General features: G+C 41.2%; 1 protein-coding gene across 30 annotated transcripts in view; it reads right to left on the bottom strand.

The window, feature by feature from the left end:
• The window catches only part of ARMC8 (armadillo repeat containing 8), a 192342-nt gene that overhangs the window by 142635 nt on the left and 23766 nt on the right, over nucleotides 1-25941 (bottom strand). For 12 of the 30 annotated variants that reach the window (XM_043492813.1, XM_043492830.1, XM_043492825.1 and 9 more), the window contains exon 4: nucleotides 7906-7974. The exons of 17 other annotated variants lie outside the window; for them this stretch is intronic. In XM_043492813.1, coding sequence (XP_043348748.1) covers nucleotides 7906-7974 — 69 coding nt within the window. Of the gene's footprint in view, nucleotides 1-7901; nucleotides 7975-8387; nucleotides 8592-8708; nucleotides 9369-25941 lie in introns of all 30 variants that reach the window. One more of the 30 variants, XM_043492838.1, reaches the window with a different exon arrangement.

Here is a 25941-nt window from a genome sequence, read left to right as displayed (position 1 = left end):
GTATTGTGTCCAGTTCTGGGCGTCACATTTCAGGAAAGATGTGGACAAATTGAGAAAGGTCAGAGAAGAGCAAAAAAAAAAAAAAAATTAAAGGTCTAGAAAACATGACCTATGAGGAAAGACTGAAAAAATGGGATTGTTTAGTCTGGAGAAGAGAAGACTGAGAGGGTACATGATAACAGTTTTCAACTACATAAAAGATTGTTACAAAGAGAAGGAAGAAAAATTGTTGTTCTTAACCTCTGAGGATAGGACAAGAAGCAATGGGCTTAAATTGCAGCAAGAGTCATTGAGGTTGGACATTAGGAAAAACTTCCTAACTATCAGAGTGGTTAAGCACTGGAATAAATTGCCTAGGGACGTTATGGAATCTCCATCCTTGGGGATTTTTAAGAGCAGGTTGGACAAACACCTGTCAGGGATGATCTAGAAGAGAATACTTAGTCCTGCCTTGAGTCCAGGGGACTGGACTAGATGACCTCTCAAGATTCCTTCCAGTTCTATGACTCCATGTTGTACTCTGACCCCAAGCTCTTTGGGGCACAGACCATTCTTTTGTTATGTGCAGTGCTTAGGCACAATGGAGTCCTGATCCTCAAATGAGGTCTCCAGGTGTTGCCTCAATGGAAATAAATAGTCCAAATGTAGTATTATAGTATAGCTGCCAATTTAGTTTTTAGACCAAAAATTACATTTAACAGTAGCTAAATAGGTCATAAACTGCTGATGAAAAAGGAGTCCGTCACTTTCCAGAGAGTGGACAGTAAATAACTGACACTTAACTCCTTCAGCTCTTCTATTCTCCCCATAATTACTCTTAACTCCTCCCCCCACCATCACACAGACTGCTTATTAATTTTGCTTCCCATTAATATTTAATCCCACCTATGTAATATAAGGGCAGGGACTGAGAGTTCGTTTCAGTGATCCTGCCACTGCGGTGCACAGCTAAAGTGTAGTCGACAGAACTAGCCAATCAGAACATGACTTTGGACAAAGCTCAATGAAACTTGTGTAGGGTGCAGTTTATGCAAAGGTAGCTTGGAGTGCCCAAAGATGAAGCCATCTCGGTGCCAGTCTGCTTCTCTATATAAATTAGATCAGCCTGGGAGGTGCTCTAGTTCACCAGCCATTCTGTAAGTCTACGTCTACGCTTGGAGCTGGGGATGTGATTCCCAGCTCATGGAGACATACCCGTGCTTGCTTTCGAGTTAATGCACTAAAAGTGCTAGTATACTCAGGGTAGCATAGACAGTGGCAAGCAGTGGCACTGGCTAGCCATCCCAAGCACATGTCCACAGAGTCTGGGCAGGTATATATTTGAGGTAGCTAGCCCATGCTACCACACTGCACTACTATTTTTAGCCCACTAGCTCAATGATCACTAGTGCAAATATGTCTATTTAAATTGGGAATCACACCCTGGCTCCAAGTGTAGACATACCTTAAGATTAACATGTTATTCTAATTCCCGTTTCTATTCAGATGGTCCCATGTTCAATTCATGCCTTTTTTCCCTTTAAAAAGACTATATTAGTACTTCATTTCTATAACAGCACAGTCAATAGAAGAAAAAAGGGGGGAAATTCTGGTTCCCTCATTACACAGAGGATGGCACATTCTCTTAGAATTTAAACTGTATTGGTGAGCTACAAAAATACAATACACCAAACTTTTTCCAGAGCTTCCTGTTTGGCATCTGCTTTTTTATATCATTCAAAATCTAAAATTTTAATGGGCTTACTTTATAAACTTCCATTGATGGCTATAGAAAAGAATACAAAAAAGGCAAAATACCTCTTAAAATCAATGTTAAAAATCAAAACCACCCTACCCATTCACCACTTCTCCTGGGTTTTCCCCATATGAGATAATACATAATAAATAATGATGACACTTTAGCTTCCAGGAATTTGAGCTTAGATATTAAAACACCAACAAAATATCTTAAACTCTCAAGACTGCATAAATCTTCAATATAAGATGAAAAATAAACAATTTTAGCATTGTGTGTATACAATTGGCCCACCTCAGTTTTCAACAAGGGATTTCCCCCATGCCTTATGAGATCCAATTGACATACTCCTCTGAAATACTGACAGACTCACACCCAAATCTCTGAAAAACCCTTGGAGCCACTCTGTACCAGTCCAGTCTTCTAGCTTGAGTTTCAGCAGCCATTAGGCTGCTCTAATTTGCATAGACTGCCAACAGCATCCTGGAATCACCACCAGGTCACAAGGTAGTCCTAGCCATTTTCTTTTATTTGGCCACATCACTGCACCAAGCAAGATCCTCTTATTTATTTTCATTTACATAATAACTAAAAAGATACCTATCCAGGGCTCTAGGCACGCTAACACAGTGTTTCTCAAATGCCGTCAGCAGGGGCTTTTCTTGCGGCCACAGCCTCCTGGGCTGTGATGGGGGGGGGCAGGAGGGAGCAGTGGCCCTTCCCCCATGGCCACCAGCAGTGGTTGGGCCCTGCCCCCCTCCGGAGACACAAACACTGGAGGTGCAGATAGCTGGTGAATTCCCCACTTTCCATGGGAGGAGGAAGGGTGGGGGCACTTCGGCCACGGGTCTTTGGGCTCTGGACCCAGGCTCACCATTCACGCCATAATCCCTGGGCCCTGCGGCCTCCCTGTCCACCTCCCCACCAGGGCTTAACTTGTCCCAGGGCTTGTCGAGGCTGAGTAAGTATATTAAATATCATTTTTCACAGCAGCAGACTTACTAGCTAGCAATTAAAAAAAATCAAAAAAGCAAAACAACAACAAAAAACAGAAGAATATGTAAAGCACCTTATTTGTGTTTCTATTCTGTTTAGGTCCAGTAAAGAATAGACACACTGTACATTATTTTTATTACTGAGTCTAAAAAACCCCTACATAAATAAATTACAATGATTTGGACATGTACATGTGCATATTTATTTGTTTCTCCTAAAGTTAATTAAGTATTTTAGGAAAAATTGTCAGCGCAGTCACCATCAAAAGTTGGTGGCTGCACTCTGAGGCCACCAAAAAATTTGTTGTGAGAACCCCTGCACTAATACACCATTAATTATACAGTTACATCTCAGCAGCAGCAAATGATCAGTTCAGCCAGCCACCTACAGTAACTCCTTTTCATCACTTTATCATTGTGGAAAGCATACTCTGAGCCTTTACCCAAAACCCTTTCAAACAGATGTCTTTTGTAGCATGCCAGGTCACCAAATTCAGGCTATATTTGAACAAGGCATCAAACAAATTCCAGGATCTCAGAGACCTCACAGAGAACAGCCTACCAGCTGCCCCTTCTCTTTTATAATAAGGGAGATTCAGCTCGAGCGCCTCTGCTGACCACAGCCGTGGCAGCTTGGCACAGGGAGAGAGGTGATCCCTGGCCAGTTAGAACTTTACAGATCTTAGCGAAAATCTAAAACTATACTCAGACCAACTGGCAGCCAGTGTCAAACCCAGATCATACGTTACCTATGAGATGCCCCATTCAGTAAGTGAGCCACCTCTATCTGAACCAGCTTCAGTTTCTGAATGGTTTTAAAGAATAGCTCCATGTACAGCACATTGCAACAGTCTAATCTTGAGGTGACAAAGATATGGATAATAGTGGCAATGCCCACATACAAAAGGAAAGGTCACTGCCTCCTCTCCAGATGCAGCTGGTACAAAGCTGACTGGGCTTTTGCTGTAATATGATGGTCAGAAAGTAGCAAGGGGTCTAAAATCACTCCTAAATTCCAAACCCTAGTGACTAATGGCAGACACACTCCCTCAGTCAAAGGGACTGTTATTACTTCTACCATCTCCCACAGCTATTTCCCCCACCCCTCCCCTCCCCTCTCATTTGCGTTGAGCCTCTGCCAGTTCACTCTCATGCATGTCCTAATCTCAGCTCGACATTGGCTGAGGAGCTGAATTTTATCAACTAAGTTGAGTATGATCAGGATGTTGAGACCACCACACCTCATGGCTAGTCCTCCCAACAGCCCCATATACAAATTGAACAAAAGAGTGACCAAATGGCACCCTGCAGCACCCCACACTTCAGATATTCAGAAAGAGATGCAATCAGACAACTACCCACAGATATCTCTTCTAAAGAGGCTGTTATTGTTCTCCTGCTTTGTCACTTTTACATCTGCCTATTTCTTATTGATTTTCAGTTTAACTCAATTTTCTAGATATCTATTATTTTCTTTCTATTTTTAAGCCCCTCTTTACTATATAGAACAATACATTTAATCATAGACTACTGTATTGTATCATGACTTCAGTGGGACTATGCATGTGCTTAAAGTACAGTGCACATCTGCAGGAGCAGGGTCTTAGACTGCCTATAAACTGAAACATTTTTTAAAATATGATTCCCAGCCACCCACAGGCCCAAATTCTCAAGGAATTTGGGCTTTTTTCCAGTCTGAAGAGAGGTGGGAACTCTTAAAACACCATATCACACAAAAATAAGGCACATACCTCCTCTATCTAATAAACCTCCAAGGCCTGACAACTATTCAATTAGTTTATTTAAAGTTTGTTCCAAGTAGTTATCTTTATTAGTTAATTTAATATCTGCTGTAAAGTGGGGACAGTTAAAATCTCTGCAGATTCCACCACATGGTCCTCAAGATGCCCCAATTTCCTTGTTTGAGACACAGATGTTCTGAATTTAGAAGGAACGCATACGTACATATGCTGTCATCCCAGGCAGCTCACTCACTGGCACGAAGATTAAAACTAAATTCTAAGCTCAAGACATTCTTATAGTTCAATTATCTAGTGAGGCTGGGTGCTGTGTTCAATAGCAAATTTCCCTACACTTCACATACATTTCCCAAAGTCGCCTACTGTATCTTTTGACATATGTCTCAATCATCAGAAATGTCATGCAGCATTTTTATTTCTCAGAAGAAGTTGGGGAAGAGGGGAATCACAATGCCAAATACTAACAGCAATATTATTCCACTGAATACCCGGTAAGTCTAGTTTTATCTATTTCTCCCTTTCAGTAGTAAAATCTCTACTCCTATGGGAATTCTGCACTACTGTGTGTGCGCATAATTAATGAGCCATATGTATTTTTAATTTTTTTGCGCAAAAAAAAGCTTCTGCTGAAATGTTGGTGCAGTTCCGCTGTTTTGCCCACCAGAAGGCACTGTGGCAATAGAACAAAGCAACAGCTCCCAGACAGCTAGAGAAGTGCCCGTCAGGCCAGTTCAGGAGAGACAGGCTCTAGGGAGAGAGCCAGCATGGGGTGCTGGGGGGGGGGTCAGACAGGGCTCATAAGGGCTAGTGGGGGTGGACAGACTGGGGCAAGGGCTGAATGGGAGTGGAGGGGCAGGGCCACATGGTGATGGGGGAGGGGGTGCAGAGCTACATAAGGACAGAGGATGGCTGAGTGGGGGCACAGACATGTGGGGAAAAGGGTGGGGGTACAGGGACATAGGGTGGCGAGCAGGTACAGATCCACACAGGGACAAGGGAAGGGGGTGCAGGGCCACATGGAGATGAGGGGAGTGGGTGACTGAGTGGGGGTGGACATGTGGACCAGGGGTGCAAGGACACATGGGGACAGGGGAAGATGTGCCTGATTGAATGAGAAAGGCTAGGGGTGAGCAGAATTCCCTCAGGAGTAACACACACTAATGCATTAAGAAGACCTGATATTCAAAGAGATACATTTGTTTCTACTCTTCCAGTGGACAGATGGAAGATACTCTCCCCTATATCATATAAAAAATTACCTAGTGTTTTGAAAGGTTTAAACAGCAGTTCCACTCAGAAAAGTGACTTAAAGGGTTAATGTGGGGTTCCACATTTCTCAATGATTTCCATTCCAAGTTTGCTCAACTTACAAATAAGAGATTCCCCTTCTCCCTCTCAAACAGCTAGCACAGCAAATTCAACCTGGCATCTGAAAGAGGAGCTGGGTTCTCTCTCTCTCATGTATCATCAATAAATATTTCAGTGGCTAGATTATGTCCCCATTTACACTAGTACAACCCCATTAGTCTTCAGTTGTAATGCAGAAGTCCAGGATGAGTGTGCTGTTCAGGTAAGATTTAGAGTTTTTGAGATGGTAGAAAAGAAATAAATGAAAAAAAATGAATCTAGTTTTCTATAATACCATTTTTAAATAATCATTTTTCAGAGAAGAATAATTTAGTACACACAAGTGGAGAAGGATCAGACAACAGGAATATTAATATTCAGAAGGTAGGCCTTGTATGCAGGAGACCTACTGCTGATGGGCCACAGATAGTCTTAATGCTCTTATCTATCAGACCAATAAAGAGAATGAAATTGTCAAACTTTCCCTCAGTTTCTCCATAAGACTAGCAGAATGTTTTAGTGGAGACCAACAGTACAAATCTTTGGTTAGCAAAGTGAACTGTGATGGGTCAAGAGGCATAAACATGGGACTGCCTAAGAATGTTAGAGCAAAGGTGAATATGTTTTTGGGGCACAGGTTTATAGAAATGAATGAAGGCAATAAAGAGATCCAATTCAAACAATGTGAAACTCCACTCTCCTCAGAAGCTGATTATAACTGATTGGAGTTTACCTGTTACAATACTGCTAGAAAAGGTTACATTCAGTAAAAGCATTTGATTCATTTACTCATTATTCATTTACTTACGTAGCTATGTATTTCTTTAACTTTAGAGGGATTTCAAGAATACAATCTTATCTGTGCCAAGGTCTGACTGATATCACAAGGGTTAATGAACAATAGTTGACCCAAGTAGCATTATGATCACTAGAACTGTGCGTGGCAACAAGAGGATGGCAAGCTTTTCCATATCTCCTCTAAAAAATGATCAGGTGCTGAGCACTTCCTCTCAGTGAACAGCTTCAGAATCTGATGCTTTTGAGATCATATAGCACCTTTCCTTCTCTCTATTCCAAGAACTTCCACCTTTCCCTTAAGAACCAACAGGATACTAAACAAACATTCTACCATCTCACAGAAAAGTAACCACTTGAGGTGGAATCAAAGAGTTAAAACTCAAGTTTATCTCAAACCTGTCTTTGCAAAGACCCTTTTAAAGATTATAAGATCTTAAAGTTCCATTAAAGTAACACAATCAACAAAAATAACTTTATTCAATTCAAAAGGAAAGCAATTACTATGTGCTCCAGTGGGTTTTTTGGAGAGTGTTTTTTTTTGGTTTTTGGGGTATTTTTTAAGATCTGATGATGGAATGCTGAAAATGTTCCACCCTCACTGATTTTAACTGTAATCAAAAATACTAGTAATTGTCTAAGCCTGAAAATAGTTTTCCTTCTGCTTCACTTCAACCCACAAAGTTCTCAAACAGTAGAGATTTTCCATTGACCGATTGCACGCTGGCTTTCCTTGGCTATTTGCAGTAGGCTTCAGCAGTGCTGTTTCTGAAGATCTTGTGTGTTTTTTGGTGACTTCCAAAACAATAACATTCAGCTCTACACTAGTGAACTCCAGCTAATCATCAAAAACTGGGGATGAGAATACATGTAGGGCAGAAAAGTTTCAGCAGCCACAGATGAAGAATGCTGTGCGCAGGCACTAACAGAGCAGACATCTAGGAGAATCCACTGAAGATGCTGATGTCCTTGATCACTCAATCTTCAGTCTGCAATATCCCTGGCAAGTCCATCACCGCAAAATAAGAAAGGCAGGAAGCCTAACAGCAAATTCTTGCAATGTAATCTCCCCTGGCTACCATTCCTGAGTCCATGCCTGCACTTTGAACTCAATTGTTTCAATTTCCTACTTAGTTTCTTGAGCTCTTTCCCCAAATGGACAGGTAGAATCCGATTTTCTCAGGTTTATCTCTGCACCTCCATGGGCAGTATACTGATGAGCACCTCATCCTCATATGGCAGTGATGGTGTTCAGGAAATCAAACACATCTACATAGGATGGTAGCTTAAGCCTTTCAAGGTCGAGGATGGCGTTCTTGATGTATTCCAGGAACTTCCATGCCTGAAAAACATGTGAATAAGGACAATTATTGACACACAGTAGTTTCTAGAGAGCTGACAGAGATTCAGCAAGGAGAATTCCGCAATATGCTACAGAATGAGGACACAAAAATACAAGACAACACAATTGCTGTACAAAGTACAGGTTAGTTGGTGGACAGGGCAACTCAGCAAGGAAGACGAATAGCTCAATTTTCCTTCATTTTTACAACTTGTGAGGAAGGTTCCTGGACCTGATTAAACCCACCCAACAAGCACAGACTTGAATAAGGCAATTTTAATCTGTATACAACTGAAACTGCAACAATGTTCTGGTCTCAAAAATAGATCAACATCAAGAAATTAGCTAAAGCAATGAGACTACATGAGGAAATATAAATTGTAACTGTAGTAAGGCCAATATCCAGGTCTTACCCTCAGACTTCCATTCCCTGTGTTCATGATACATTTTCTCCTCTTCCAGAACTCCAAGATTTCCTGGACTGGGTTTTCAACAATGGCCCTGATTTTGTTCTATTCTCTCAGCTACGTTTTCATTTTACTTTGCTTTCTTTTGACTTTTTTGTCTCATCTCAAAGTCATCACAACATCTCCAATGCTCTTGAAAGAAGAGGAAATCTAGGAAGAGAAATAGTGAAACTTAGTTGTTAATAAATGGTGGAACATTTGTAGTATTCCATCATGCTCCAGAAGCATGTGGAACACAACACAGAATAGTGGTTCAAATTACAGTACCTCCTATCTGGAGAACTTTTACTTCAAATCACTGCCTGCCATCTCTGGGACATTTCTGGTGAAGTATTACTTTGGCACCTTCCTCAACATCACCCTTCCGATGTCTTGTTTCCATAAATTCCATGATTATGCTGTCTTTGCTAAGGAACTGAAGAGCCTTCATGTCTCATCGGATGATCTGTCACTGCTCCATCTTGACATGCTGCAGTTAGTTCACGATGGAATACCAGCTGGTACTGCCAAGAAACTGACTTTGTCCCCCACCTGTGAGTCAAGCAGCCTTTTAACACTGTTGGAATGATTGGGAGTAAAAAGGCTTGACCACCAATTGGTGGGTCTTCGCTCATAAGCTGTTTAAAAAAAGATTACTTAAATAGAGCTGTATACCAAATTTCATGAAAAGATGAAGAATTTTATCAGTTGTAACTTGGTCAAGATTAGTTGAAAGTTTAGCATTATTCTCTAGGAGATGCTACACAGAGGAACACACTACTTGCTGGGATGGGCATCCAAATTTCTTGTTCCAGTCCTTTGAGATATTTGTCATTGGACCTCCATGCAATGGATAAGAGGAGATCTCCAAGGAAATGCATATGGTGAATACAGAGAAATGGTACTATATCAAGGCAGTTTGCGTCTAGTTTTGTCCTTTTTCTTTATCTTGAAGTGATATTCAAAAAGAGAAGTGATTTCAAAGAAGATTGGGAGCTTCACCTAAGATCAATGAACACACAGGAGAAAGTTTGAGGTGGGCATAACCCCCAGAAATGTGAACTGAATTGATCAAAAGAACAACTGGCGCTACAGAAAGACACAGTGACATCGAATGTAATAAAATAAAGCACACGCACTGAAATTAAATGTATAAAAAGTATGATGTACAATATAATAATGTAAAAACTGTAACAGAATGAATATTCTTCTAATACGCATTGCCCTTTGTTTCTGGAGGTCAGTAAGTACTAACAGTTGCAACAAACAAAGCCCTAGAATGGCTTGAAAGCAACATGAAGTTCAATGACATGATCTTCACGGATGAAACAACAGCCAAAATCACTACCATTCATCTGATTTAACACATCCTCTTCACTCAGACATCAGCATGTGAAGCCACTGCCACGTTTAGAGAGCCACATCTGGATGCAATTTTAAGAGTGCGAAAGGCCAAGCAGTTATTTTTGAAAGTATTATATGAACTTCTTGATGCCATATAAGCCCTATTAAGAGTTGGAACCTGTGCACTTAACTTGTCCTCTACTATATTTAGGTTTCAGAGTAGCAGCCGTGTTAATCTGTATTCGCAAAAAGAAAAGGAGTACTTGTGGCACCTTAGAGACTAACAAATTTATTAGAGCGTAAGCTTTCGTGAGCTACAGCTCACTTCATCGGATGCATTTCCACCAAATGCATCCGATGAAGTGAGCTGTAGCTCACGAAAGCTTATGCTCTAATAAATTTGTTAGTCTCTAAGGTGCCACAAGTACTCCTTTTCTTTTTACTATATTTAGGTATCACTAATGAGCATTACTTTTTAAAACAGCAAAATAAGGAATGTAGGGTGCCATAAAACTTTCAGCAGTCACAGATTTTTCCAAGGTGAGGAAAAATATTCTCTCTCAATCGTAAAAGGTCATGGAGCAATATTTCTGCATAAGAGTTATATAAACAAATCCAACTACACGTTCCACAGGGTTTTTGCAGACAATTACCCAAAAGCATAACGCATTCAGAGAATTCACTGAATCACAGGGAATTAATTGAGGGGCACCAATTGAATCTTTAAACACACAAAAGAAAAGCCTGTGAAGAAAAAGGGATTTCTAGTGTGATCAAGTATTTTTTTTTTTTAAGAGAAAAACCCTGCCTGCAAGGACATGCAATACACAGATCATCTTCTGAAAGTTCCCAGAATGGTTAAAAGGCCAGGAGCAGCCAACAGAACATAGCCAGACATATGCTAATCTTCTTTATAGGTACTGACACTTATTTCCTGGGTTCTGGGCCCCCTAAAACCCACCTCTTATATTAAGAGTAAAAAAAAATTTCCTAAATCATAGCGTTCTCCCATTTATATATGGGTTTGCTAGATTTCCCTCTTGCTTTTCTCAACAGTGAGGTAGATTAGACTTTTTTCTGGTTTTGTCTTCTAGTTGTTAAAGCAATAAATATAAATTCAAAATCTATTGCATAGAAGAAAAGCTGCATATAATGTGACTAATTCAATGGCAAATTCCATGTTATCTAGCAGAGCTTCCCATCACTGCAGTCCCATAACCGTATATTAGTGGAGGCTATAATTCTGCAAAATGTTTGTCAAGTTAAAAAAACATTTAAGGGTAGAAGGGACCATTAGATCACCTAGACTGACCTCCCAACATAGGCCAAAAAATTTATGAGGTTTAAATTGAAGTTCTTCAAGTTGGCTCCTAGTCACACCTCTGGCTAATGAGCCACTTTGTGGTGCCTTGCTGCAGAACAGTCTTCTAGCAATGTTAGCTAACTCACTCTTGCATCCCCCACCCCTCCCCTAAATTTCACTAACATTCTGAGGGCAAGGCTATAGAGAGGACTCTTCCCACCTCAGTTCCTTCCACCGCAAAGCCAGATACACCGAACAAAGACCCGGACAGAGGAAGGCAGGTGGAAAGTGTATGTATGCAGAGCCATCTTGAAGAACCATAGTTACAAATAAGATACCTTCACTTCTTCGAGTGGCTCTGCATAGTTCCACTTACAGGATAGCCTGCTAAGCAGTGCTGAAAACTGACCTGAAGGCAGGAACAAAGTCCTAATTGAATAGGGGATGCAGCACCACTTTACCAAAACCAGCATCTATCTGAGAGGCCAGGTCCAAAACACTGCTTTAGTGAAAGTGTGCACTGAAGTCCAAGTTGCAGCTCTGCAAATTTCAGCAATTGGTACATGCCTAAGACAAGCAAAGGAAGTAGCCACAAGCTCAGCTGGAATATGGTTGAACCAAAGCAGGTACAGGAACTTTTGCTAGCATGTAACATTCAGCAACATATTGTTTAATTCATCAAAATACAGTCTGGGTAGAAACCATATAATCCACTCAATTTTTAGAGAGACACACAAACACTGTCGACAATTTACAAAAGCTCCCAAGTTCTATCTAAATAGTAAATGGGTGTCCTTCTGCCATCCAGACCATGTAGACCAAATTCCCCCTTATTAAAGTGAAGGAAGAAAACTGGCAAATTCACTGTCTGCTTCATGTGAAAATCAGACACCGCCATAGGTAAGAACCTGGGATCAGAACCAGATAACTACCTTGTCTTTATAAAAAGAAGTGAAAGAGGGATCAACCACAAAAACATTCAATTCATTCACTCTCCTGATTGACATAATGTTGAAAATGAAATCCATCTTGGTGAACGGTAGAACACTCAGCCCGTTCAACAAGCAATTTTACCTACCTGGCCAACACCAAATTTAGATCCAGGAAGGGACAGGATCTCTAACAGGGGAATACACATTTGATAAACATTTGACCGAACAATGAACAAAACAGCGATCTTCCATCAGTTAAAGTATAATATACTGAGAGAGCTGCCAAATGAACTTTTAATGATGAGTTGGATAATATACTTAAAGTCTCAAGAGTTAATAATCCCAGAGCACAAGGAATGGAAGCAGATACAGGAGAATCAGGTTTTCCCTTCATCCATGCTTGAAATCTGGTCCACTTTAAATGGTAACAGCTTCTAGTGGACTGTTTTCTGGAGATAATTAGTACATCCTGCACAGGGGAAGAACACGACTACTCAAGAGCAGACAAACCTAATGTCTTATCACCCACTCCATCAAGTGAAGAGACTTTGGGTCCAGATTTTGCCCTCCCGTTGAGACAAGAAGTCCGGAGACAGAAGAAGATGCATAAAGATTCTGCCAGATAGTTGCGGAAGATCGGTAAACTACTGTTGACATGGCCAATCCAGGACAACAAGAGTCATCTTGTCCTGGTGTAGCTCCTGGATTAATGGAAAGGGGGAAAAAGGCATACATCCAGCCTTTCCCCAGCGTAGAAGGAAAGTATCTGATAGAGACAGACAGTCCCTCCCAACACTGGAACAGAAGAGAACAATTTTTGTTGGACCTTGTTGCAAACAGGTCCACCTTTGGTCAACCCAGCTGGAGACTATGGTCTGAATCAATTAATCCTTTAGGGACCATTCATGCATCTGAGAGCTGTCTCCTGCTAAGACCACTGCCTTTGAACTGTCAACTGATTCAGAAGGGTTCCCCAGCCCTTGCTTGATGCATCTGACATCACCATTGGCAATAGGTCTGGGGGACTGAACTGCACATACCTCTAAACAAATTCGTTCTGACCGACCACCGTTTTAGGGAGGCTATGATGATCTGAGGTATTGTGATCAACGTATGGAGGCTGTCCTGACTTTATGTGTAGACCCGAGATATCCAGTGCTGCATATTTCTCATTCTTAGTCGAGCAAATGGAGTCATGTTAAGTAGTGGCTGCCATAAGACCCAAAAAGGGTTTTACTCTGAGCAGCAACATTGAATTTTAAATAAAAAACTAGCTCATTTTGAGAAATTTGTCCTCTGATAGAAAAGTTCTCCCTTTCACAGAGTACAGTATGGAGCCTATTAAAGGAATCCTGTGAGTAGGATAGAGAATTGACTTTGGGCAGATCAGAAGGTGCCAGAGATCTGGCTGTAAAGACAATATGGTTTAACAATTCCTCACAGACAGCAGGCATTAGTAACCAATCATCCAAATAAGGGTAAACAAAAATACTCTGATTTCTCAAATGAGAGGCTTCCACAAAAAGGCATTTTGTGAAAACTCTGGGCACAATGGAGAGGCCAAATGGAAGCATCTTGTACCGGAAATGTCATCTGGCCACTAAAACCAGAGGTACTTGTGATGGATGTGATGAATCAATATATGAAAAATTTATCACTTAAATAGAGAGTCACAAACTAATCCATGAGCAACAACGAAGGGATTATGGAGGTCAAAGTCAACATGTAAAAATGGAACTTCCAAATGTACTTGTTCAATTCCGGTAAGTCTAGAATCAGACAAAGACCCCTGTCCTCCTCCTGCACAAGAAAATAATAGGAATAAAAGCTCTGATTCTTGGGTATTTAGGATCCTCTTAACCGCTCCTATTAGAAGCAATTTTTAATACTTCTGCAAGAGGAATACCATCATGAGAGGGATTGCTGGAGAGAGAAGGATAGAGGAGATTGTGTGGGAGATAATCTTTCAAATTGTATGGCATAGCCCCTTTCTACAATCTCTAGAACCCACTGATCTGACATAATTAGTCTTCATGTGTTGATAAAGTGAGCTAGCCCCTCTGCAAAGAAGGGCAGGTTGGAGCTCAGTGAGAGCTGGGAATGAGCCAATTATCTTATCAGAACTGAGGCTTGTTGTTCCATGGCTAAGATGCTGCTGAGGATGCTGGTTCTTTAGACTTAGACCTCAGTCTGAAAAGCCTCTTACTATGACGACTCTGGAAGGATGCAGGTTGCTGGTATTATTGAAGTCTCTACCCTGATTAAAAGTAAGACCAAGACTGGGGGGTAGGGCTGTCTCTGATACCAGAAAAACAGAGGGTCTCCTAGCAGAGGAAATCAAACCCAAACCGTGGCTATCCATTTCACTTCCTTTAATATTTCCAGTAACTTGTCTGTCTTCACATTGAAAAGACCCTCCCCTTCAAAGGGAAGGTCCTTCAACTTAATTTTCGTGTCTAGAGCTAGGGAGGAAGAACAAAACAGGCATGCCTCCTGATGCTCAGAGCAGATATCAACGTTCTGGCAGCAGAGTCCAAAGTCTCAAAAAAGGCCCTAAGGGAACATTTGGCTACGTTTTGGCCTTCCATTAATATGGGATTCACCAATCTTCTTTGGTCAAGTAAATCCTGTAAAAAAAAAAAAAAATGTAATCTTTTACCATAAATGGAATTGGTAGCAGGCCATAACTGCCTGATAATTTGCCATGCAACACTGAGGGACAATGAAGAGAACACCTTCCTCTCCAACGAATCAGGCCTCTTCTAATTTTTATCAGTTAGGATGGAGTATGACTGTTCAGATATTTCCCTGTTACTGGCAGTAGCCTCCACAATTGAATTAGGAATAGGGTGGATATGAAAGAAGGAAAACCCCTCAGAGGGCATCTGATGCAACTTGTCATTCTCAGAAGAGGCAGACATCACTCACACAAATTCAGCTGTCTGTAGCAAAAGTATCCAAAAGTAGTTATGATATTTTACTGCAAGTAGCACCAAGGATATCAAACACCATGTGAAAATTATCTTTCACAGGCACTGCAAGAAGATTAAAAGTGGACACCATACCGTTGACTAATATACACTAGGCTAGCATATTTAGATATAGATATACATTACATTACCTAAACATATTATCCACACCACACAACAGTATAGATTAAGCACATAATAGTAACATAATAGCAGTAATATAGTTTAAATTGGCCTATGCTTTTTATATAACCCTGCCCACTTATGCTAAGTATCCCCTTGCATTCACTGAAGAAAGTTTTGGCTTAAGTCAAGACCAGCAAGACAGATGAGTGCTTTATCATAACAGGAAGGGAGTTACTCTCTGAGGCCAGTACTGAAGTGTCCCAGAGAAAGAGGCCATGACATGATTGTTCAACCCTAGTACAGACCTGAGAGGTGCTGTCATGCCCTTAGTACCTGGAATGTATCTCTTTGTTTTGAACACATGCATCATGGTACCTGAAAAACAAGGTAGAAAGCTGATTGGTTAAATCTAGTTTCAGATGACGTACATACCACCATTTAGTGGTAAACAGGTAGGGGATAAAAGATGGTATTAGGGATGTAATTTTGGGAACACAACTTCTGTGTAAGGTGAATGTAACAATGCTGCATGAGACTGTTTCCCAGAGACTGGTATAATTCAGAATCTTTTCCCAGTATTACTGGATTATAGCAATAAATCTGACTGACATTGATTTTTTGGTCCCTTGAATATATTAGATAAACCAAACAGTGGTCAAGTAATTGACTATACAATATATCAACGATATGATCCAACAAACAGTGGAACTTAGTAGCGTCCACAGAAGGAGAGGAGGCTAGAGACAGCCCCACTTATTCATCCACCAATAAATCGGATTCATAGTCCGTTTCCAAACAGCTCCTCTTTTTGAGCAGGAGGTAACTTCTTCCTCAGACAGCTTTTCAGACATAGTTATCTGTATCGCTGACAGATCCATAGGAGTTGTATCCGTGGGATCGCTGGGTTGTTTCCTGTATAAAGGATCTGGCATTACCTCTCCAGCCACACAGAGGATAACTGAAAAATTCCTAAGGTGGCCTCCAGTAAGGCCACAGGCTCCAGGATTGCCAGTCTCCCCAGTAACTGTAGTTTAAGAACATGCCTACAGGAGGCAGAGCATAGGCTGGTATGAACAGAGCGACAGGTCTCCGCATTCTTCCTCTATCTTTCTCCTAGTAAGAATCTGGGTCTGGATCAGACAGAATGCACCAGGAACAACAACGAGGAGTCCTTGTGGCACCTTAAAGTCTAACAAATTTATTTGGGCATAAACTTTCATGGGATATAACCCACTTCATCAGATACATGCAGTGGAAAATACAGTAGCAGGTATAAATATACAGCACATGAAAAGACAGGAGTTGCCTTACCAAGTGGTATATGCCATCATGTGCCAGCAATGCCCCTCTGCCATGTACATTGGTCAAACTGGACAGTCTCTACGTAAAAGAATAAATAGACACAAATCAGACGTCAAGAATTGTAACATTCAAAAACCAGTCGGAGAACACTTCAATCTCTCCAGTCACTCGATTACAGACCTGAGAGTGGCTATCCTTCAACAAAAAAGCTTCAAAAACAGACTCCAATGAGAGACTGCTGAATTGGAATTAATTTGCGAAGTGGATACAATTAACTTAGGCTTGAATAGAGACCGGGAATGGATGAGTCATTACACAAAGTAAAACTATTTCTCCATGTTATTTCTCCCCTCCACACCACCCCCCACCGTTCCTCAGATGTTCTTGTTAACTGCTGGAAATGGCCTACATTGCTTGTCATCATGAAAGGTTTTCCTCCTTTCCCCCCCTGCTGCTGGTGATGGCTCATCTTACATGATTACTCTCCTTACAGTGTTTATGATAAAACCCATTGTTTCATGTTCTCTCTCTCTCTGTGTGTGTGTGTGTGTGTGTGTGTGTGTGTGTGTGTGTGCGTGCGTGTGTAAATCTCCCCACTGTATTTTCCACCAAATGCATCCGATGAAGTGAGCTGTAGCTCACGAAAGCTTATGCTCAAATAAATTTGTTAGTCTCTAAGGTGCCATAAGTATTCCTTTTCTTTTTGCGAATACAGACTAACACGGCTGCTACTCTGAAACTTACCAAGTGGGGGGTCAGTGCTAATGAGGCCAATTCAATTAGGGTAGATGTGGTGCATTCCCAACAGCTGACAAGAAGGTGCGAGTGTCAGAGGGAAAATTATTTTTTGTAGTGACCCAGCCACTCCCAGTCTTTATGCAAACCTAATTTGATGGTGTCAAGTTTGTAAATTAATTCCAGTTCTACAGTTTCTCGTTGAAGTCTGTTTTTGTTGAAGAATGGCAACTTTTAAGTCTGTTATTGAGTGTCCAGGGAGATTGAGGTGCTCTCCTGCTGGTTTTTGAATGTTACAATTCTTGATGCCTGATTTGTGTCCATTTATTTTACTGATACAGACAAACATGGCTACCCTTCTGAAACCTGTCACCAGGAATAATAGTGGATCCAGAGGTAAGTATGGAGATCCAGCTCTTTGAGGGGACCCTGTAGGGATCCTAGAAGGAAGGATTGATGGGGGGGGTCCGGGGAAAAACCAGAGGCTTCTGGCCTCTCCTTAACAGGATGAAAAAGATGGTCTTGGAACCGTGGAAACATGCCTCCTTGAAACCCTGTGGTTCACACCTGGATCTGATGAATGAACCGGAGCTGCAAGGTGAACTTGGGCAGCCACAGTGACACAGCTTTCAGGAACAGAGGATGTTGCCAGGACCACCAACAGCTCCAAAGAGGTAGACAACATTGGATCCAATGTTATACATGAATCATTTCTCCTTACTGGAGATGGGGTGGAAAGGATCTCCACTTCAGAAACGTATCAGCCTTGTCCGAATCAGACGTATCCGATAGTTCTGATGCATGGGAACCAGCAGCACTAACAGCAGCTGTTTTGTCTCTATCTTTGCCTCTTTCTTTAGAGCTGCAACAGATGGAACTTTAGGTGCTGAGGGCCCAGATTCTGACACACTGATTGATTCCATCTTCCTGAATCTGGTCCTGCAGCTCGTAGATACAGCACCGGTGTGGATGGCCAAACTGTCTCTGAACCTCTCTTCTGGCTCCAGAGCAGTCAGATCTAGCCACCTGGCCCTCAGTTCAGACACCTATAGCTTCAGTTGATTGACTGAGGGAGCCTCAGGAACAGACTCTGGCCTTTCAGCTTCTTGAAATCCTTCAGTAATATGGCGCTGGTAGCTACAGGGCAGACTGGCCTCTTAGATCTAAAATGCAAGGCCTGACTGGATCCAGAGGGTATAACCTCAAGAGTTTCTTTCAGAAGGAAGAGCTGAAAAATAGACATCCTCCCTTGTGGACTCTGGGAGTAAGAGTCCAGCAAATTGAACATCCAGTAGGCATTTCCCCCTCTTGATGCACTGCACATAGTCACTAGATACCAGGAAGACAGCTGGGCAGGAAGTACACTTCTCAAAGTGTAGCTTCCTCTGTTTCTTCAATTCCTACATAACCCAATACCAGGAAAACACTAAGTATATTGAAAGCGCTAACAGTGACTATTTCTAAGAAAGAAAAAAAAATTGACTCTGAAGACACCAGAGCAAACCACATCTGCACAGGCATACAGCTGGAAAGAACTGAGGTAGAGAGGGCATTCTGCCCCCTACATAGCCTCTCCCTCAGAAAGTTGGGGACGCTACAGGGAAGGATGGGGATGGGGAGGGGAGAGCATGAATGCTCTAGTTTACACTGTTAGAAGAAGATTCTGACGTAAGGCAGCACAACGTGTCGCAGTACCCAGAAGTGGGAATATGCAGAGCCACTCAAAGAAGAATACCCAGTTACTCCTGTAGGAAGCCAAATAACTTGTGTTTGAGTACAATGTATTTTCCTGAAAGGCATCCAGTCTTGATCTGGATATCTCCAGGGATGGAGAATTCACCACTTCCCTAGGGAGTTTGTTCCGATGGTTAAATCACTCTCACTTAAAAATGTGTGCTTCATTTCTAATTTGAATGTCTAGTTTTAACATCCAGCTATTTGTTCTTGTTATGCCTTTCTCCACTAGATTAAAATGCCCTTTATTACCTGGTATTTTCTTGCTGTGAATATACTTACAAACTAATCAAGTCACTTCTCAATCTTCTTTTTGATAAACTAAACAAATAAAAGCTCTAAGTCTTCCACTAAAATACATTTTTTTCCAGCACTCAACTAATTTTTGTAGCTCTTTTCTGAACTCTCTCCAATTTATCAATACCTTTTTTGAAACGTGGACATCAGAACTAGACTTAGTATTCTAATACTGGTCTCAGTGCCATGTACAGAGCTAAAAATCATCTTTCTACTATTCTCCACTCCATTCTTTGTACATCCAAGGATAGCATTGTTCCTTTTTACCACACCATCCCACTGGGAGCTCACATTGTCCACTATGACCCCTATATCCTTTTGAGACACTGCTTTCTAGGATAGTCCCCCCATTGTGTAGGAATGGCCTACATTCCTTATCTTGCATTTGGCTCTATTTTATTTAAATTGGCCCAGCTTATTCAGTGATCTAAATAGTTCTGTATGACAGCTGTGTCTTCATCTTTCTTTACCACTCTGCCACTGTTGTGTCATTTGCAAATCTGATGAGATCATTGATTAGAATGTTGAATAGCCTAGAACCAAACCCATGCAGCAACCCCACTAGCAACACCTCCATTTGATGATTATGATTCTTCAATGATAACTACTTTCTGAGAGGTCATTTAGCCATTCCTTAATCCATGTAATGTCTTTATTTATATCAGAATGTCAAATGTATTACAAAAGTCTAAGCATATTCTATCTATGCAGCTACCTTTATCAACCAAACTTTTAAATGTCAAACAAACATGACTTTTTTCTCATAAAACTCATTTTCCATAAAACTATGCAGGTTAGCATTAATTATATTCCCATTTTTTAATTCTTTACTGATCTGGGATTCATTTTTCCATTATTTTGCAAGGGATTGATGTTAGGCTAACTGTCTTATAATTACTCAGGTCATCCCAGTTGTCCTTTTTGAATACTGGCACAACATTAGCACTCTTCACTCTTCTGGAATTTCCCCAGTATTCCAATATTTATCAAAAATTAACTCTCAGGATTCTGGGGTACAAGCTATCTAGATCTGCTGATTTAAATAATTTCATGCCAGTCAACACTGTTGACAGTCAACACAGTTTAACATCCTCAATTACTGATGGCCTGGAAAGCACTTGACACCCTCACGTGATAGTTTATCATACTACTTCTTTCCAAAATTAGAACAACAACAAAAAACTTTTCTTGAACTTACCTTTCCTGCAACAACAACAATTTTACTGTCTCCACGTAGTAACGGGCCTATATCAGGGTTTGGCAAACTTTTTGGCCTGAAGGCCACATCTGGGTATGGAAATTGTATGGTGGGCCATGAATGCTCACGAAACTGGGGGGTAGGGTGCAGGAGGGGATAAGGGCCCCAGCTGGGAGTGCAGGCTCTAGGGTGGGGCCAGAAATGAGGAGTTCAGGGTGCGGAGGGGGCTCCGGACTGGGGCAGGGAGTTGGGATGCTGGGGGGGAGGGGTCCAGCTGCAGGCTCTGGGGTGGGGCTAGAGATGAGAGGTTGGGGGTTCAGGAGGGTGCTCCGGGCTGGGACTGAGGGGTTGGAGGGCGGGAGGGGGATCAGGGCTGGGAGAGGGGGTTGGAATGCAGGGGGGAGTCAGGGGTGCAGGCTCCAGGCAGCGCTTATCTCAAGCAGCTCCCAGAAGCAGCAGCATGTCCCTGCTCCAGCTCCTAAGCAGAGGCGCAGCCAAGTGACTCTGTGTGCTGCCCTATCTGCAGGCGCTTCCCTGCAGCTCCCATTGGCCGTGGTTCCTGGCCAATGGGAGCTGCGGGAGCAGCGCTTGGGGCAGGGACAGTGTGTAGAGCTCCCTGGCTGCCCCTACGCGTAGGAGCCAGAGGGGGACATACTGCTGCTTCCAGGAGCCGTGTGGAGTGGGGCAAGCCCCTGACCCTGCTCCCTGGCTGGAGCAGAGCAAGCCCTAGAGAGAGCTTGAGGGCCGGATTAAAACGCCTGGAGGGCTGGATGCGGCCCCCGGGCTGTAGTTTGCCCACCCGGCCTATATTATTGCCAGGATTTCTTTTCCTGATATACTTAAAATCCTTGTCCTTAACCATACCAGCCATGGATTTTCCCCCATCTTTTTAGCCGCTTCCCTGATCAATTTTCTGTACTTCATAACTTCTGATTTCTACTTATTCCTATCCACCTCCCCCCCTTTTTTTTAAAACATTTGTTTTTATATAATTTTCTAATTTCTAAGCTCTCTTCACTTCTCTTAAGCATGATTGACTTTTAACCAAAGGAGTCGTCTTTAAGGATTGTCAAAAAGCCACAATCCAATAAATTCTTCTTAAACAACTTCCATTTTTCATTTACATTTTTCTGCCTAAATTAACTCCCAATAAATTTCACTCGATTTTCCTCTGCTTTGTGTGGTGTTTGTGTATGTGATGCTCTCCACAGGGCATACAGAACCATAAGCCACCATGATACCGCTCTGCCTCAGCAAGGGAGAGTGTTGCTGGAGCTTAAACAGTGTGTCAGCTCCCTGCCACAGCAGTCTGTCTACCTCACCAGCAAACTCCACAAGACCCTGTCGGTCTTAACCTTGCCAGTCCTTATTTGTCTTGTCTTATATAGGTGCCTATTACACACCACCCCCATCCCAATTTTTCACACTTGCTATCTGGTCACCCTATTCATGACCAGCATGACACCAGCTTTTACGGGATACCTTACAAGACAGTGATTCACTAAATATTGTGATTGTGTTGAGTGTGCCTTTTCCAGTTGGCATAAAGGGGCAATTAGGATCTCTCTCTCAAAAAAAAAAAAAAACAAAAAAAAAACAAAAAAAAAAAAAAACACTCGTTGAGACTGTCCACTTTGCCTATAGTGAATTTAATCAGGTCATGATCACCAGTCCCTAGGCAATCACCAGCCTCCAGTCCAGTGATCAATTCTACCTTGTGTTGACCTTTTATATGAGGAAAATCATAAATTTTAAGAAGATAATGATGTTTTACTACAGGCTGCATGAGGTACCTCCAACAGGTCTCCCCTAGACTGAAGTGCCCAATGATAGCTTTTCTTTCCACATATTACAGATAGACACTCAAGGAGCAAATCATCCTGTTCTCTAATGTCATTCAGTGGTCAGTAACACCCCTGGTCCTCCAAATATACTCTCCTAGTTTCTGCTGTTCTGAGTTATCAATAATGCTAAAACACAATGATATCTTTAATGTAGAACACCACTCTCTTTTATCCACTCTATCCTTCCTAAACAAGTTTTAACCAGCTACTCTAACATTCTAATCAGGCAAATCGATCCCCCAGCTTTCGGTAATGCCAATTATATCAAGTTTCTTCTCATTCTATTCCCCATAGGTTCTTTTACCACCCTTATCATCAGTGTGTTTATCAATAAAGCATTAAGCAACGTGACTAACATCTGTCATGTGTTCTTTGTTCTCTCATTCCCCACCAGGGACAGAAGTGTATACGGTAAAGTATCTTGCTTTGGTAGGTTTTAAAGGGAAGGAGTGTTTTTGTGTTAACGTTACATGTTGCTATGTATTTATATTCGAGAAAGTATGGTCAAAAATGAGTCTTATATTTGGAAAATGCATGTTGCATCAATGAGATTTTCCAGTATCTCTTTTATTACCCATAATACTTGCATTGGTAAACAATTAAAAATTCTTTCCACCTTCTTTGCCACTTTGGTTCTATATGTTCACAATGTCTTTATTTATATGTTTGTATGTATGTGTATCACATCTGCCCCCAGCACCTTCCCCTTGTGATCGTTTAACATCCACCTGGCTGCTCTAACTAGTGTCCCACCAAGATTATGCCCATATTTGTGAGATCAACTGCATAGCCAATGGTACACCTACAAGATTTTCTGCCTTTTCTCGCTCAAGGGACTAGAAGAATCTCTGAGAATATCATTTGGATTTGCTTCTTCTGCTTCCTCCTGAGATTTTTGAACTTTTCAGTAATCTGTGTAGTTGCACATGATACCGTATCATTGGTCCCAGTATACATTACAAGTGGAGACTTGCCAGCCAATTTCAGAATACTCTCTTTCTGGAGTAAAGGGACCCTGTACAGCTATCCTTGTGTCTCTTGCTGAATTCTTTCCACGTTTAATAATATGGAGTCACTTTTGACAACTGCCCTTCATATATAGTGAAATTCAACATTTCCCTTATCTGATCAGTTTCCAGGGGTCTTTCATACAGTAACAAATTTACAATTTGCTGTTTTCATTGAAAAACAAAACAAAACTACAAGAACTGGCGGGGAGCTCAGGAGCAGGTGCAGTATCTGAAGCTACTTTTAAATGTATTTTGAAACTGATAAGATTTCAAGTTCATCGTGTCCCTTTAAAATGCGCAGTTTGCTCACTACCCAGCTAAAGTGATCCCAACTAACTGCATTTAACACATATACACACACTGCTAACCCCCTCCATCCTATCCCACCCACCCCCAACTGTTCCTCCCATTCCTCCCTCCAGTACCTCTCCTCTAAGTGGGGGAAAGGGAAAGAGTCTACTACTCTGGCCCATGTTTCTCCAATTCTGCAAACTCTCAGAGCTGTCTGGGCAGGTTGAAGGGGCTTGACAGGGACGGAACTGAGCCAGCTGGAGGGCAGACACCATAACTGCAGCCTCTTGCCTGAGAAGAGGACAGCACAGCCTCTAGAGACAGGAGGTTCCAGCTGTGGCTTGCTATAGCACCCGTCAGTGAAACAACTGATCAACAATAGCAGAGTTACAGGAGGAAGTCTATTGAGTACTGCTGCCCAATCATTATAACATTCTCATCCACTCCCCTTTCTGCAGCCTCCCATCCCCAGCCACAATTTGGAATAGTAAAGACATTGCATTCTCCCCCACCCACTCCCCTTAGAGCTGGAAGTTTAGAGCAGGGGCTAGTGAGAAACAGATATTCTCTGTACTCTCCTAGAGGTTTATTAATTATTATTATTATAAGATTCACCGATGCTTATCATAGCAATCAAATGATTTCCCGTTTCTATCTAGGGACTAAAACCCCCAATTGCTCTTCTCTGTTCAGCTGCCAAGACCTCCACCTTGTCAGTAGAAACATATTTGACAAACCAAGTTAAACAAATGAGGAGAGCGTAAAATAAACTGAAATTAATATAACAAAGATACAGGAAGATTATATTATATTTTTACATAACTAGCTGAATTTTATTTTATTTTATTTATTTATTTTGGTATTTTGTTTAAATGAAGATGCCACAGATTCCAGAAATCTTGCAGCAACATTTAGGACCAGGTTACTGCTAAGTCCAAGAGGCCTTGGTCCTTCTCAAGGTCCTCCCCCAGTTTAGGACACATTAGCCAAATTTAAATATAAATGGTTCTTCTACCATAGTATGTATGTCTTAGCAGCTCTAAAAACTCCAAAGAAAATAGTCAATAAGGTTTAGGTTATGAACGTTTAAATTCAAAAGCACCTTGAAGTGGAAGGTTGTTAGCTGCATTTGGGAAGATGCAAGATGGCCTGGAGTTAGAAACAGTTGCAGGGAGAATCAGTGCCCTCAAGTTGAAAAACGAGATCAAAGTTGGTATAGTTTCAGAAAACTGTACAGCTCATTTTTTCCAAAAAATGGAAATTCATACAATACTAATACTAATCAGTTGAGAAATCAAGCATTCAAAGTCTAGAAACATGAAGGTTGGAGACCTAATCTCAACATTGCATCCCTATTTAGATGCCTTACAATATGGCCTCTCTTTATAAAAATGTTTTATATTATCAAATATGTAATATAAAAATCGGAATTTCTTGAACCTTTTACACAGTACATAAACATACCATATTAAGATCAATTATCTAGAAATCAAATAATATGCCCACTTCTCTGAAGAAATAGTTAACAAAAGACCTTATATTATCGATATACAGAAGCTTTCTTTAGTTTACCCCTTTAAAATCTGAATATTCTAAAATGTTGCATTAATTCTGCTGCCACATTTAAGATCTACATTGCACAGGGCATCTAAAATATTTTTGTCAGGAGAAATTAGATTTATCAGTTACATCTGTAGCAAAAACCAAGTATCAGCATATACAATTTGTAGCACTTATCCCAAAACTAAATTCCATTTCATTAGGAAAAACATATGCCTATCTCTCAAACATTTACATCAACACAAATCCCACAACCATGTCTAAAATAAGCAATAATAAACCAATAAGGACAAATACCAACATTCCAAACCATCCTTGAACATATCATCCCCAAGCAACTCCTTCCGCAAGCTGAGCTCTGGCAAATTCCAGCATCTAAGATTCAGCTGAGAACATCCTGACTCTTTTAATTCAAATCTAGATAATAAATGAAGCACCTTAGCTGATGTTAGTTATCAGGATAGTAAACAGGGAAAAAGATAGTCCCTTTGGCAGCCAGGACCCAGACAACACAGATCATAATCAGCATCCAGAACTGCATACTGTAGCAAACAGGAAGCTAGTTGGGCATAAAGCATATCTTTAGAAAACACATCCAGTCTTGATTTAAGGACTTCCGGTGATGGAGAATACACCACATTCCTCAGTAAGCTGTTCAGCGGTTAATTACCATCACTTTTAGAAGTGTGCATCTTACTTCCAGTTTGATTTTAGCTGATTTTAACCTCCAATCATTAGCCCTTGTTATTCCATTAGCTGCTAGTAAACAATTAAAATATCTTCTCTCTGTGTCAGCAAAATATGGTCTCTGTTCAAGTCACCTCTTATCTCTTTAATAAACTAAATGAATTGAGCTCCCTTAATTTGATTATAGAA

Source organism: Dermochelys coriacea, chromosome 9, assembly GCF_009764565.3.
Source record: "Dermochelys coriacea isolate rDerCor1 chromosome 9, rDerCor1.pri.v4, whole genome shotgun sequence".
NCBI classification, from domain to species: domain Eukaryota; kingdom Metazoa; phylum Chordata; order Testudines; family Dermochelyidae; genus Dermochelys; species Dermochelys coriacea.
This window is presented reverse-complemented; position numbering and strand designations above follow the sequence as displayed.